The sequence below is a fragment of the Ipomoea nil genome, unplaced genomic scaffold, assembly GCF_001879475.1.
Source record: "Ipomoea nil cultivar Tokyo-kokei standard unplaced genomic scaffold, Asagao_1.1 scaffold1250, whole genome shotgun sequence".
NCBI lineage: Eukaryota > Viridiplantae > Streptophyta > Magnoliopsida > Solanales > Convolvulaceae > Ipomoea > Ipomoea nil.
In genome coordinates, this window is record NW_017617678.1 from 926,498 (window position 1) to 941,240 (window position 14,743).

At 34.3% G+C, this 14,743-nt stretch overlaps 1 protein-coding gene and 1 long non-coding RNA gene across 6 annotated transcripts; both read left to right on the forward strand.

Moving 5' to 3' along the window:
* The first annotated feature begins 3,095 nt into the window (after positions 1 to 3,095).
* Positions 3,096 to 8,282, forward strand: LOC109184090. Of its 5 annotated transcripts, XR_002054707.1 has the most exons (10): positions 3,102 to 3,309; positions 3,428 to 3,543; positions 3,722 to 3,845; positions 4,284 to 4,384; positions 5,199 to 5,247; positions 6,251 to 6,374; positions 6,466 to 6,520; positions 6,845 to 6,899; positions 7,659 to 7,753; positions 7,840 to 8,282. It is a non-coding gene; the product is annotated as an uncharacterized LOC109184090 (long non-coding RNA). The 5 variants fall into 5 exon arrangements; XR_002054703.1 differs by having other exon boundaries at positions 3,096 to 3,309; positions 3,428 to 3,845; XR_002054705.1 differs by having other exon boundaries at positions 3,428 to 3,888.
* Positions 8,283 to 10,353: 2,071 nt separating this feature from the next.
* Positions 10,354 to 12,948, forward strand: LOC109184140 (protein STRICTOSIDINE SYNTHASE-LIKE 11-like). The gene is made up of 3 exons (XM_019334182.1): positions 10,354 to 10,628; positions 11,347 to 11,619; positions 12,374 to 12,948. The coding sequence occupies exons 1-3, from the start codon at positions 10,390 to 10,392 to the stop codon at positions 12,870 to 12,872; spliced, it is 1,011 nt and encodes a 336-aa protein (XP_019189727.1). The 5' UTR covers positions 10,354 to 10,389; the 3' UTR covers positions 12,873 to 12,948.
* The last annotated feature ends 1,795 nt before the right edge of the window (positions 12,949 to 14,743 follow it).

The following is a 14,743-nucleotide window of genomic DNA, read 5'->3' on the forward strand; positions in this document are numbered from 1 at the left end:
GTATTACTTAATAGTTGTTCCTTTATTAGAGTCCCAATTAAATTGTTGGCAGCCGCATTAATATGAAAGGCGACTGACCACTTTCCCAAATAATTGGGACTCTAAAAAATGGCTGTTAATCATAGATTTATTCTTTCAATTAAAAGACAAACACAATTGATTTTCTGTATTCGTTTTTTTTATGTGTTTAATACCGAGAGAAAACCAAAACGGCGTAGTATAGTTTGAGCGGGAAAATGAAGCCATTTCATTGGCCGAAATCTTATGACTTTAATATATAGGAAGATAATATTCTTGCCAAAATATGCTTTCCTCTTTAAATATGTTAAGTATTGCATGTACTTTATAACTAATTATTAAGACATTCAATTTCTTTAATCAATTTAGATCGAGAAAGAGAATGCAATGGAATTTGCAATTGTTTTCCGTTAGTACAGTACTTTTACCTTTTTTCAATCCTTTTGCTATTTAAATATGTTAACCACATCAAGTCGACATTCATTTTCTTTTTCTTTTTTTTTTCAGAAATAAACATGACAACACTACAAGAAAAATGCACATAGACAACACTAGAAAGACAACAGTTTTTAAGAAAAGTGTTGTCTTTTGTATAAAAGACAACAGTTTGGTCCTAAACCGTTGTCTTTGATGCAACACTTTTGTCAAAGACAACGGTTTTTACTTAACCGTTGTTATAAGTGTGTTGTCTTTGTGCATTTTGTGAAAAGACAACACCACAACGACAACGGTTTTTTAAAACCGTTGTCTATGTGCGTTTTTTTTTTTTAAAAGACAACGGTTTTTTTAATCGTTGTCGTTGGTGTGTTGTCTTTAAGCGCACTAGAATACACAACACTAGAAAGACAACGATTTTTTAAAACCGTTGTCTTTGTGCGCTCTTTTAAAAAAAAAAAAAAAAAAAAAAAAAAGACAACGGTTTTATTTAACCGCTGTCGTTGGTGTGTTGTCTTTAAGCGCACTAGAATACACAACACTACAAAGACAACGGTTTTTTAAAACCGTTGTGTTTGTGCGCTCTTTTTTAAAAAAAAAAAAAAAGACAACGGTTTTATTTAACCGTTGTCGTTGGTGTGTTGTCTTTAAGCGCACTAGAATACAAAACACTACAAAGACAACGGTTTTTTAAAACCGTTGTCTTTGCGCATTATTATTTTATAAAAGACAACGGTTTTATTTAACCGTTGTCATTTATGTGTTGTCTTTAATAACACTTGAATAAACAACACTACAACGACAATGGTTTTATATAATCGTTGTCGTTGCGCGTTCTTTAGTTTTTTAAGACAACGGTTTTATTTAACCGTTGTCTTTGGTATGTTGTCTTTAAGCGTATTTGAATACACAACACTACAAAGACAACGGTTATAAAAAACTATTGTCTTTGCGCATCATTATTTTATAAAAGACAACATTTGTATAAAATATAAACAAGGATGTTAACAACAAGAGTTGAACCTATAACCTCAAACATAGCAATCAAAGTTTAACCAACTAGGCAACACAAACTCTTTTGTACTAAAGTGCAACATCTGGTATATAACTGGGTTGCTTCTGTGTTGTCTATGAAAACCAAGACAACGATTTTATAAAATAGATAAAGGATGCCTCTAGGAAGAATAAAACTCAAAACTTCTAACATGAGTTTGGTTCTATGTTGTCTCTAAGAACCAAGACAATGATTGTATATAGGTCAAAAATGCCACCAAGAAGGATAGAACCCATGACCTCTAACACAACAAATAAAGCTAAACCCACCAAGCCATATCAATTCTTGTTTACTAAAGTGTTACACCTTATCTTTTACCTATAAATTATAATTTGGACCTTCATTGTTTTTGTTACGAGATGAAAATAGATGTTTAGAAGATCTAGAACAAAAATAAAAATGTAATTAAATTTTTTTGTCCAAATATAATGCATAAAAATTTAACAAAGATATAATACAATTCAAAAGTTAATTTAATAGTTCTATTTTCGTTCATATTTAAATATAAAATTATTCACCAAAATTTCAATGTCAATTCATTAAAGTTTTATTTTCAATTCATTAAATTACATGCCATAGAACGACCCTGTGCGATGCACTGTGGTGTTCAGAATGGTGCGGTATGGTGTGGAGGGGTTAAGGGTGGTATGTTTGAACTCTATATTCACAATTACAGAACTTTATGTTCAAATTATGAATCTACTGTATAGAAATTATGAATCTATTGTATTTAAATTATGAATTTACTGTATTTAAATTATAAATCTACGATTTAGAAATTATGAATCTAGAGAAAAGATTTTATAAATCTACAGTGTAGAATTTATGAATCTAAAGTATAAAAATCTATGAATCTCGCGTTCTGTACCTATATACCCGGTACTATTTTGGGTCTAGCGACCCGGGTAATAAAGCTAATATTTTTTTACCCTGTTCTATATCTATATCGCCCAATTTATGGTGGACCCGGTCCCTATAAAACCATGAATATACCCGGCCTACAGGCACCCTAGTCTAGTGGTCTCTAGTCTATACACGGCCTCAACCTAGTCATTTGGGGTTCGATTCCTATTAGTAGCGCTAGCATAATTAGCTGTAGCCCATTCATTGGGTCGTGATCTTTGTATTTGGATCTTTATATTTGGGCCGCCAGCCTGGGCCTGTACCTGGGACTTTTAAGTATTATTTTAAGTATAGCGCCCCAGATAATAAAGTTACTATTTTCTAACCCCCGTTCTGTACCTATATACCGGTTACTATTTTGGGTCTAGTGCCCCAAGTAATAAAGCTATTATTTTCTTACCCCCGTTCTGAGCAATTTATATCCTGCACCAGGGCGCGCATTGCATTATGCGCCCTGATGCAAAACGACGTCGTTTTAGATTTTTTTTTTTTTTGAAATTTCGCTACGCCCTCTCTATTTTTTTTTAATTTTTTTAATTTCTTTCCAAAAAATAATTAATAATAATATAAACCTCAGCTAGTCAGCTGTACACTTAGGGAATTTTTTAGTTTCCCTCTTGTACATTTGGCAAATTTTTTTTAGTTTCCCTCCTATACTTAGCAAAATTGTTTAGTTTCCCTCCTACACTTAGCAAATTTTTTTTAGTTTCGCTGTCAGTCGACGTACACTCAAGCCTCAGACCTCACACCTCTGTTGCCGTCTAGATTCACCGCTGCCGCTCCGTCTCACACCTCCGCTGCCATCTCACCCTCGTTGTATTCGCCTTCCTCTGCCAGCCGTCGCCTCTTCCCTCCCCGGTCTGCCGACGTCGCCTCTTTCCTCCATTAACATGGTACAGGTTAGTCTTCAACCCTAGGTTAGTATTAATTCTATTGTTCAATTTTTCATATTTGAAACTTGTGAATGTTCTTGAACCCTAGGTTAATTGTTGGATTTTTCAAATGTATGTGATACAGTAAAGTGAGAAGATTCTATCCCGTGGACCTGTTCTTTGAAGCTTAATTGTCAAGTATGTAGATGGCAGTTGGAATTTTGTGCAGTCTCATTATGCAAGGCCAGCAAGGGGATTCCGGTCTTCTACCTTGTCCAGCTCTCAAGGCTGTATTAGAGCAGCGTCTTATTATTGCATTTTTTTAAAATTGCCATTACTTTCTCTATATGCTTTATCAGTTATGCTGAATGTAGTCATATGCATACTTCTTTTAATGTTTTGCTTCTAAATTCTAATTGATTTATAATTTTCATGTTAGGACATGTTGAAATCCAGAGCTTCCCTTCCTATTGCTGAGTTAAAAGGATGATATTTTGCATTCACTTGAAAAGAATGATATTTTGGTTGTTTGTGGGGAAACAGGTTGTGGTAAAACAACTCAGGTTCGAATTTGTTATGCCTTGTTTTGAAGCTTACTTGTTTTAGGTATCCAACCTCTGTTCCTTCTTAATTTAACTTTTTTCACACTTAACTTCTGAGCATGTCTGCATGGCTTCTGCAACTTCTGTAAATTTCATCATATTCTCCTTTCACCCTGCCCCCACCCCCACCCACAAAAGTTTGACTTGATTAATGATTTAACTTTTTTCATAAGTGGCGTTGGTTCTTTTTCACTTTTAAAAACGACATAATCAGATATTATCAACCTTAATGGTTTTAAGGAAAAATTAGATCAAAGAACCTATGCTTGAAATTGCCAGTTTAGCCAAAAGGAGAAGGTAAACAAAATGGAATTTATTTGTATATACTGCTCGTAGGATTCCTTCTGCACTTTTAACTCCTTGATGACATTGATTAATGTTAAGAATTCTTTTAAATAGGTAGTTTCTGTAGCTGAAAGAGTTGCCGATGAGCGAGTTGAATCTTCACCAGGTTCATATGATTCTTTGGTTGGCTATCAAGTACGTCTTGATAGTGCAAGGTAATGACTTGTCAAAGTCCATGTTTGTCAGTAATTGTTGCATACATTATACTTAATCTATACATCTCTTCTATTAATCTATGCTTTCTAGTTGGTAATTTTGCCTCTACCACTTGATAATCTGACATGATTATAATATTGCGGAGCAATGTAATTTTAAAATTTATTTGAAGTGCTGCACACAGTGAAATTCATTATATCTATGTACAACTTGCATAATGTTTAACTTGAGTTACTTGGTCTGGATTTTTAGAATGTCTAAGGAAAGGCATCTGCATCTTCCTTACTAATTACTACTTCGTAAATTGGTAAATGACAGTTTGACTTTTAAATACTTTTTGTTTACATATGGAGGAAAAATTATTTAAAAAAAAAAAAGAATTACCTGACTTAATATAGCTTGGGATAGGGTGGTAGATATACCCATGTTTCAGAGGCAATTATACAAGGCTGAGAAGTTTGTTGTGACTTGTGAATGCCAAAAAATTCCTTTTCTCTTTAAGCCTTATATGTGGTGAAAGGGACAAACTGCACAGCTTATAGTAAAAATATCTGAATTGAGTTGTGATTTCTCTAAGTGGCATAGATGGTAGTTTTGCTATTGCTCTTCTAATGGGGCCCATTTACAGATGTCAAATTTACTGTTCACATGCACAAACATGTACTACTGATAGATTTATCATGTTCAACAATTACGTATCCTGTCCTGGAAGGATAAAAATATACTGATTATATCAGACTTACATCAGACTCGGCATCTGAATCATCTTCATTTAGCATCCTTGATAGCTGATCTTGATCATCACTTAAACAGGGACAGTAATGATCAACTAAGTCTGAATCATGTGCTATTGCAACCACAGGTATAGCTATTGCTTTATTCTTGAAGTGATCATTCTTAGCAGAAATTTTGAAGACCATAGCCTTATTACGGACCTCTTCCATACCAGTTGGGAGAGGAGACCCATCCTAAAAAAAAATAAAAGTGTTTAAATACAAACACTTTCATCAAAAAAAAAAAAAAAAAAAAAAAAAAAAAAAAAAAAAAAAAACACTTAACAAAATTGTATAGTCAGCTTTTTTTGTTTGTTGTCTAAAAAATACCTTCGAGTATTTGCTCCTTAGATCAAATGCAGTCTTTCCAACTATCTTGCAGCACTCCTTGTCCCACAACAGAAAAGGAGCATCAGTGGTCTTATCTCCTACCCTCACAATGAGCCTATACCTTAGGTTTCCCTCTTGCCATGTTGTGCCACATGTTAGGCACTGTAGAGCCCCACTCTTCAAGTGCAATTTTCTAAAGCATCCCTCACTCCTGCATGAATGGTAATACCAATTTGTAGTACTCTCTACAGCAACAATCCTTCCAGGAACCCAGTAGTAACCTTCCTGTTAGTTCAAATTAAATAAAATTGAAAAATTAGGATTAAAAAAATCAAAATAGAATGTTAAGATTAAAATAAGTTACATTGTACCTCGGCTCTTTCATACAGATCCTCGATAGTAGTTACTATCAAAGGAGATTTTGAACTTTCTGCAGCATTTCCATAGCACATGTGAGACACAGTTTGCACACTTAGAGGTGGCCTGGTATCAACTTTCAAACTGCATAGTAAAGAACAAAAAAATAGTCAACATATTGATCTAGGAAAGTTGATTAAAAATACAAATTATGTGGAATTGCCTGTCTTTAAAGTCCTGAAATTCATTGCAAGGGTGATTAAACCATAACTGTGTTGCATTGTAGGAGGATGAAATTCTGAATTCATCTACATATTAGAAACAGAAATTTGTTAAAAAATAATGAATGTATATGTTAATGAATAAGTTATCATGCACTTACCATTCACTTTCTTTGCTCGACAGAGTTGGAGTAAAACAATCAAAGGACCTTCCACGTGGGTCTTGAAATAATGCATGGCCGTATCAACATGTTGATCCCAAACAGTACACTTAAGATGATTGCCCCTAAAAGTTAAATAAACAGATTGTAAGTAGATAAGTTATATTGTACTGAATAAATTTATACTGAGTTGATTGTTTAATGCTATTTTGCTTATAGAATATTTAATTTACTGCAGGTGTAACTACCCTACACCTCAAAGTGATATAATTGATGCTTTAAACAGTGGCCTGGTATGTATTTAACATGTTAAAGTCTAGTTTTTTAATAAATTTGAATCTGTCCTACTGGGCTAATACAGTGAAAAATCAACAAAAGCAGATTGGATGTTTAAATAGCACAAGACTTACAATGTGATTGAAAACAACATTAAGGAGTATAGAAAGAATCTGATAAAGATAAGTATTTTTTGTATAATATATATTTGAGTCGAATTACTTGATATCCACATTTGACTTTAGTAAGATTTTCTTATAGGATTTTCTTCTACAATCACAGATTTGAATACATACAATCTTTATGCTATTTTTCTTATAGAATATTTCATTTCACTGCAGGTGTAACTATAGTACTGATCAAAGTGAAAAATTGAATGCATTAAACAGTGGCCTGGTATGTACTTAACATGTTCAATTTCTTTTTTAAGATTTAGTTGAATCTGCCTTTATCTATTTGAATCAGTGGCCTGGTATGGATTGCCAGTTTTAGGGTGTATGTGTAATATATTGGTGACAAAAATATTATGCTACACATGTCCATTTTATAAGCAGTTTATAATTAGGAAAAAAAATGCAAATATTAATGCAGTTTTATATATGGACATAAATTTAGAAGAGGAATAATACTTACTGGCCATCTTCTATGAGAAAATCCACCAGTTTAGAGGGAAATCCAGCTATAAGAATCTCTTTTGGACTGTAGTACTCCACCACTCTACCAATCACATCTAAAAGGGGAATAGAAGGGTTAAAATGGAACAAAGTACAATGAAAACATAGGATATAGGATATAGGATATATAATATAGAGAAAATAAGTAATAGATCATACCAATGAGATGCTTTTCAGACACATTGCCACTCATTAAGTCAGTATAAGACTTAAGCCGAAACATTAGTAAGGGAAAACCCTTGCGCCTGTGTCTCTCAACAATAGTCTCATGACTAAATCTGATCATGTAGTTGTGATCAGTAGTTTTGTATTGGTAGTAGTGGGATATAACTGCAAAATCTTTGATGGCATAAACCTTCCCTTCTTTTAAAAGTTTAGAATACTTTTCCACGCAGTCTTTAGGGATGTTCCCATGAATGTATGTACCCTATCAACCAAGAACATATATATTGACTAACAAATTATACATTTCTTTTTGCAGTTGAAATTGAAAGAGAACTTACCTCACTGTCATGAAAGACACATTCCTGACTCTTGATGCTATCCGAACTGTTGCGACCTTCGGGTACCGTATAGGTACGAATCAACCGTAGCCTGATAGCTTTTTTGTAAGTAGATAATTTGATGTTTTTGCCTAGAATATAAACAGGAGCCATTTGTAGATATTCAGAAATTTGAAAGCAACCAAGAAAGATGAAGGAATCACTTAGACTGAAGGAGAGAATAATGGTAGACAATTATGAAGTTAGTACCAAGTATTTATACAGGCTTGGTGAGAAGTTTCAAATCAGCCATGATCTCTCGGTTGCCTCCCAAATGAGACTGCACATTGGAAGAACAAACGACGCATGGGCAAATTTAATTTGCAACTTCATATATATATGTTGTATCCGTTGTATGTAGATCGTAAAATCAATTGTATTTGTATTTGTATCGTATTGTATTACTCAATAGTTGTTCCTTTATTAGAGTCCCAATTAAATTGTTGGCAACCGCATTAATATGAAAGGCGACTGACCACTTTCCCAAATAATTGGGACTCTAAAAAATGGCTGTTAATCATAGATTTATTCTTTCAATTAAAAGACAAACACAATTGATTTTCTGTATTCGTTTTTTTTATGTGTTTAATACCGAGAGAAAACCAAAACGGCATAGTATATTTTGAGCGGGAAAATGAAGCCATTTCATTGGCCGAAATCTTATGACTTTAATATATAGGAAGATAATATTCTTGCCAAAATATGCTTTCCTCTTTAAATATGTTAAGTATTGCATGTACTTTATAACTAATTATTAAGACATTCAATTTCTTTAATCAATTTAGATCGAGAAAGAGAATGCAATGGAATTTGCAATTGTTTTCCGTTAGTACAGTACTTTTACCTTTTTTCAATCCTTTTGCTATTTAAATATGTTAACCACATCAAGTCGACATTCATTTTCTTTTTCTTTTTTTTTTCAGAAATAAACATGAGAATGCAATTTCAAATATATATATATATATATATAGGGATGCACTCAGGTGCGAATAAGTGCCCAGGAAGGAATATGCGAACGAATCAACGCACGACACGTATCCAGATCTAATAACTTAAAAAAAAAACACGGTGGCATTTTCGTAAATAATTGAACATCGAACTGCAAGTAAAATCACTTACAACTGCACCTACTTTCACCTATAAGTGCATATAATTTTGCCTTGTTAGCATTCACTTCATGCAAACATTCATGCACCTGGGTGTGCTTATAAATGTAGGTGCAACTATTTATAACTATAGATGCAACTACTTATAACTATAGGTGCACCTACTTTCACCAATTTTGCCTTGTTAACATTCATTGATCTGAGTTCAGCGGGTAGTAATACCCCTGAAAAGTACTCGCAAACATTCATGCACCTAGATGCAACTACTTATAACTATGTGTGCAACTACTTAGAACTATAGGTGCAACTACTTATAACTATAGGTGCACTTAGTATTGATGCTCGGTGCAAATTTTTACTTGCACCTATAATACATTTTACATGCACTTGTAATACATTTTACTTGCACTTCGATGTTCAATTATTTACAAAAATGCCACCGCACTTTTTTAAAAAATCAGTGTTTCTCATCCATTAGATCTAGACACGTGGACGGACAGAATCCATTCCTATTTCGCGTCTGGGCGAATCATTTATATATATATATATATATATATATATATATATATATATATATATATATATATATATATATATATATATATATATATATATATATATATATATAGAGAGAGAGAGAGAGAGAGAGAGAGGAAGGTTCAAGTGCAGCAGTGCACTTAGGTGCAGCGGTGCGGTTAATTATAGGCCATTAGATTAGATAAATCCAACGAATCACATTTATCAAGGCTTTTCCGATATTTTCGCGCGCGTTCTCACAGTACGCGAACTGCAAGGTTAAAGTCGTCATTAGGCACCAGAATATATCAAATCATAGTGTTGTGTGTTTTATGTTCATTATTGGTGCATTATTAACTTTACTGTGGTGTATTTGAGAATTTGTGTTGGTGCCTTCCCGAGTGGTCAGTGCGACCGCACTAATAGTTATACAAATATACACCATCCATGTTAGAAAATGCACACCAAAAAAAACATGCACAAATTCGATACGCATCACCAAAACACACCACTAGGTATGACTAAAAGCATCACACAGTGTTCAGAATACATCATTGGGGTGATGAGTTATATGGTGTATTTTTTGGGTGTGTTGTGTATTTTTTGGTGTATTTGTGCATTTCATTGTGGTGCTTTTTCCTAACACTATTGGTGTATTTTGTTAACAGTGTTGGTGTATACTGACAAGCGACCGATATAAATAACCAATACAATTACCATAACACCCCCCACTTACCAGGACGCGCTTAAATCTTTAAATCTTCAGAAATTAGCCACTGCCGTTAGATTAAGCAGAATGGACGACGCTAATATGACCGCACCGCCGCACCTAAAGCCACTGCCGCATATGAGCCTTATTCTATATATATATATATATATATATATATATATATATATATATATATATATTTGTTGTATTTTCCACACCATGTAGGAGTAGATATAGCGTGGATTGGAAACACGAAACAATTGTGTCTCACCCTCCCTATATAAATAGACTCAATTCATTGGATCATCACCATCTACTCTCATCTCATCTTCAAGCAATATGAAATCACTAACAATGTTCTGGATTTCCATACTAATGTTCATTTCCTCTCCATATGTGATTCATTCTCAGCCTGGTGTAGATTTCCCAATCATTCTCAATCTCCAGCATGCCTCTGGCCCTGAAGACACTGCTATTGATCCACTAGACCAAGGAATTTATACCGGTGTTACTGATGGCAGAATCCTCAAATATCTGAATGGGAATTTCAATGATTTTGCTACCACATCGCCTTACAGGTATAGTAAGTGTTCGCCATGTTAAGTAGGATGCATATGTCTTGCCAGCACGGGCTTAACTCAATGTTTAGTAAGTAATATTTGGGAGAAGAGATCAATATTTGAACTTTGACGGTGTCAATGTTAGGATTATGTCTAAAGTGGACATGGGCAGATTCCTTGTGCTCACTGGCATTTTTTCATGTCTGTTAGTCATTAAGTCGCCGTGATTTACATCCCCAAATACTCTGTGGGGCCCTTGGGGTTGGTGATTCAACCGTACCTTTTGGGAGAAGGATGCATGTCTTGCATTTATATAATAGAACTGTATTTTGAGTCACTTGTGTGTGAGACTATCCCATGGATCTTAATTCGTGAGATAGGTTGAATCTATGATAGTTGTTTATTACTTATGATAGAAATTATAATACGATAAATATTGTAATACTTATAACTAAAATCATACCTATTTGTCTACAACTCGATCCGTCTCACACACAAATATCCATGAAACGGTTTCACACAAGTTTTTGTCACGGGCTCAGACAAGTTTTTACCTCTATATTGTGACTCTCCTATGAAACCGGCCCCTCACATATGCTTATCCGTGAGACGGGTCGAATGAGAACAATATAATACTTTTAAATCAAAATGTAAAAGTATTACATTTTTTCTTAACAAACACTTTATTCCTGACAGAAGTTTTAATTATAATTGAATTATATTTTGACCATATCAGGACGAAGGAAAAATGTGATGGGATCAACATTACAAATATACGAGCCGAATGTGGAAGACCATTGGGTCTTGACTTTGATCATGCTCGTGGTGTGCTCTATGTGACTGACATGTTTTATGGACTTCTAAAGGTGGAAAGAAATAATGGTGGGCTTGCAACTCAGCTAGCAGCCGGCGTTAATGGCAGAAATTTCAGCTTTATCGATGCTGTAGCCGTCGATGAATTAACTGCGGACGTGTATTTCATAGATGCCGGCGACATATTCCGATCACTGTACCATATCATAATACTCACTCTCAAAATATACATTATTAACTCTTAGGATCAAGCGCGAAGGCGCAACTTACATTATTAACTGAATAACTGTTAGGATCAAGCTAAGCGCAAAAGGTGAAATTTTATTTTTTTTTATAGACTATTTTCACATTTTCCATATGTTGGGTGCTAAATTTGGCCCTTTTAAACCATTTATTGGTCCTTTATCAGCCTCGACCCAACAGTCTCTCAAGGTTATTGCTGGGGCTCGAATCTGTGACATGGCTCAGAAATCACTTGTTAGAGCACCTATAATGATTTCCCTATCACTTTTAGACAACCATCATATTTCGAGAAGCTGGGTGCTAGACTTGGACTTTTAAGTCTTTTACCAGCTCTTTACCCCATCTGCTTGGACTTGAACCCACTTGTTAGAGCACACTTACTAATTTCCAGTGTTGCAAAAATCGGGCCTAGGCGCCCTAAGTGTTCCCATGCACCTAGAGGGCACCTAGCAATTTTTTCAACATTGCTAATTTTAATGGTTTACTTATCACTTTCAGACCACCATCACATTTTCGAGACGCTGGTGTTGAATTCAACCTTTTAAGTTGTTTACCAGCATTTTATAGGCCCTTTATTGACTTCCGCCTTAACAATTTTCAACCATCCAGGACTAGACTTGACCAGTAGACCTCCGCCCTACATTAACAATCCCACTTACTACCATTAACAACAAATTAATTAAAACGTTGGCTATCTTAATTTGCAGCAACTATACGCAAATAGTGCAGAGCGGCGACACGTCGGGGAGACTGCTAAAGTACTCGGCGGCCAAGGGACAAGTAACGGTGTTGCTAAACGGGCTGTCGGGGCCTGCCGGGATGGCAACGGACATAGACCAGACATTCATTATGATCTCTGAGTACATCGGACGCAGGATTATCAAGTATTTCATTAGTGGTCCAAAGGCTAATACAACCCAGACCGTGATGGAAAACCTTGAAGGATATCCAGACAACGTGAAGAGGGGGACATTAGGGGGTTTCTGGGTGGCTTTGAACATCCCTAAACCTCAGCAGCAGCCGCCGCCGCCTATTCCTATGACGGACTCCATTGCGGTGAACTTCGACATGGACGGCAATATTGTGAACACCAAGAATGTGACTGATACTTTTCCTAACTCATTCAGTGGGTACCAAGAATACTCTGATATAGCTTATGTCGGATCATTACTGTCGGACTTTGTTGCTGTTTATACCGCAATATGAAGTCTCCGTCTAGCTGCTTACATAAAGTGATTTCAAATTTTAAAACCAAAATTTAAATCTTACTCTTTAAATTCTACTCTTTATGTGACGGGTACTAATAAGTTATTTTTTTTTCATATGGGTCCTAATATGGGTGTTTACATCAGATTTTGTGTGTGGGAGTAAAAGTTAAGGGTAGAAAATATGAGTCTATAGGGAGTGTTTGGTAAATAGTTATTAGCTGATTGGGTTAGTGGGTTTGATTAGTTGATAAATGATAACATTAGCTGATTGTAGAAAAGTGTTTGGTAAATTAACTATTAGTTGATAGCTGAATACATGCAAAATGACTTTCTTAAAAAAAAAACTAATAGAAAAAACTGTTTTGAGCATCTTTTTTAATTTTAGAATTTTGGAACAATATCATGTTACAAAAAGCTAATAAATCAAACACTTATATTGAATATTTAACCAAGCCAAACAACTAATAATGATCAAATACGTTAAAATTGATCGATAAGCTAACTATGTTACCAAATAGCATGTATTTTCCATTAAATTCCGGTGAGATTCCCTAACGTGTTTGAAATACTTTCTCAAATCAAATTGAGCATGTCTCCAATTATTAACCATACATATTATCTCTGAATAGATTATGTTGGGCGCAGTAAGAGGTAAGTCCAGCACTATGTGCTAAAGGATTATTGGGAACGCCGGTGAATGGTTAAGTTCAGCATCCAGCATCTTAAAAATGTGATAGTGATCTTTAAAAAAATTTAGTTGCACAAACGCTACTACTCTAATACCCTGGCATGAGTTACACATACATTTGCATCTCTTGGTATTTTGTTCAACTTATAGCATGCATTACAGGATGCATACGTGGTCAGATTACTTAGCTTCTCACTCTCTTGTCTCTTCCATATACATCAAATCAATTAAGTAGTCAAACTTTTTAATGCATTAAGAATTGAATAATAGCACATACTTTTTCAAAATAAAAAAGGAAAAATGGTACTTTTTCCCCCTGAGTTATATACTTATAGTTATTTTTCTCCCTTAATTATTTAGGTAAGCACATTAGCCCCCTCAATTATTTTAAAAGTGGTGGTTTCTCCCCCTGATATATTAAATTGACATTTCTACCCATAAAGTAAACATTTTATTTATTTTACTTCTCTAACAAATTATCGCGTATACGTAGGGATGACCACGGTTCAGATCAAACTGAACAGGACACTATAGCAATTGAATTAAAAGTTTCCGGTTATGATTCAGATCTAGAACCTAATATTTGGATTTCAATTTATTAAAATTATGAATAAAAAAAATTGGATCTATCCGGTTCGCGATTTTGAACCGTCTTTATTTTAAAATTTTATTTTTTATTTTAAATAGTCTAAATTCAACAATAAACGTATTTTATTTTTTCAGTTCGGTACATGAATCGTCCGTTCCGGTTTGCGATTTTAATAAACTCCAAATATCGAGTTTCGATTCTAAATTGTAATTGGAATGTTCCGGTTTGGTTGCTATAGTGTTTGTTTGGCTTGAACCAAATTATTGTCATAATTTGTTGGAGAAGGAAAATAAATGAAATATTTATTTTAAGGGTAAATATGTCCATTTAACATTTCAGGGGGAAAAACAGCCACTTGAATAATTCAGGGGGAGAAGTGCTATAAGTATATAACTTAGGGGGAAGAAGTGCCATTTTCCCAATAAAAAATAAAAAAATCTTTAACTATAATATAGTCATATGGTTTAGTGAGCAATAATTGCTCACCAAACTATATGATTATATTATAGTTAAGATTTATTTATTACATGGTGCATAAAAATTTAAATTAACCTTAATTCATTTTCATCTCTCTTGCCTCATCTAATCCATC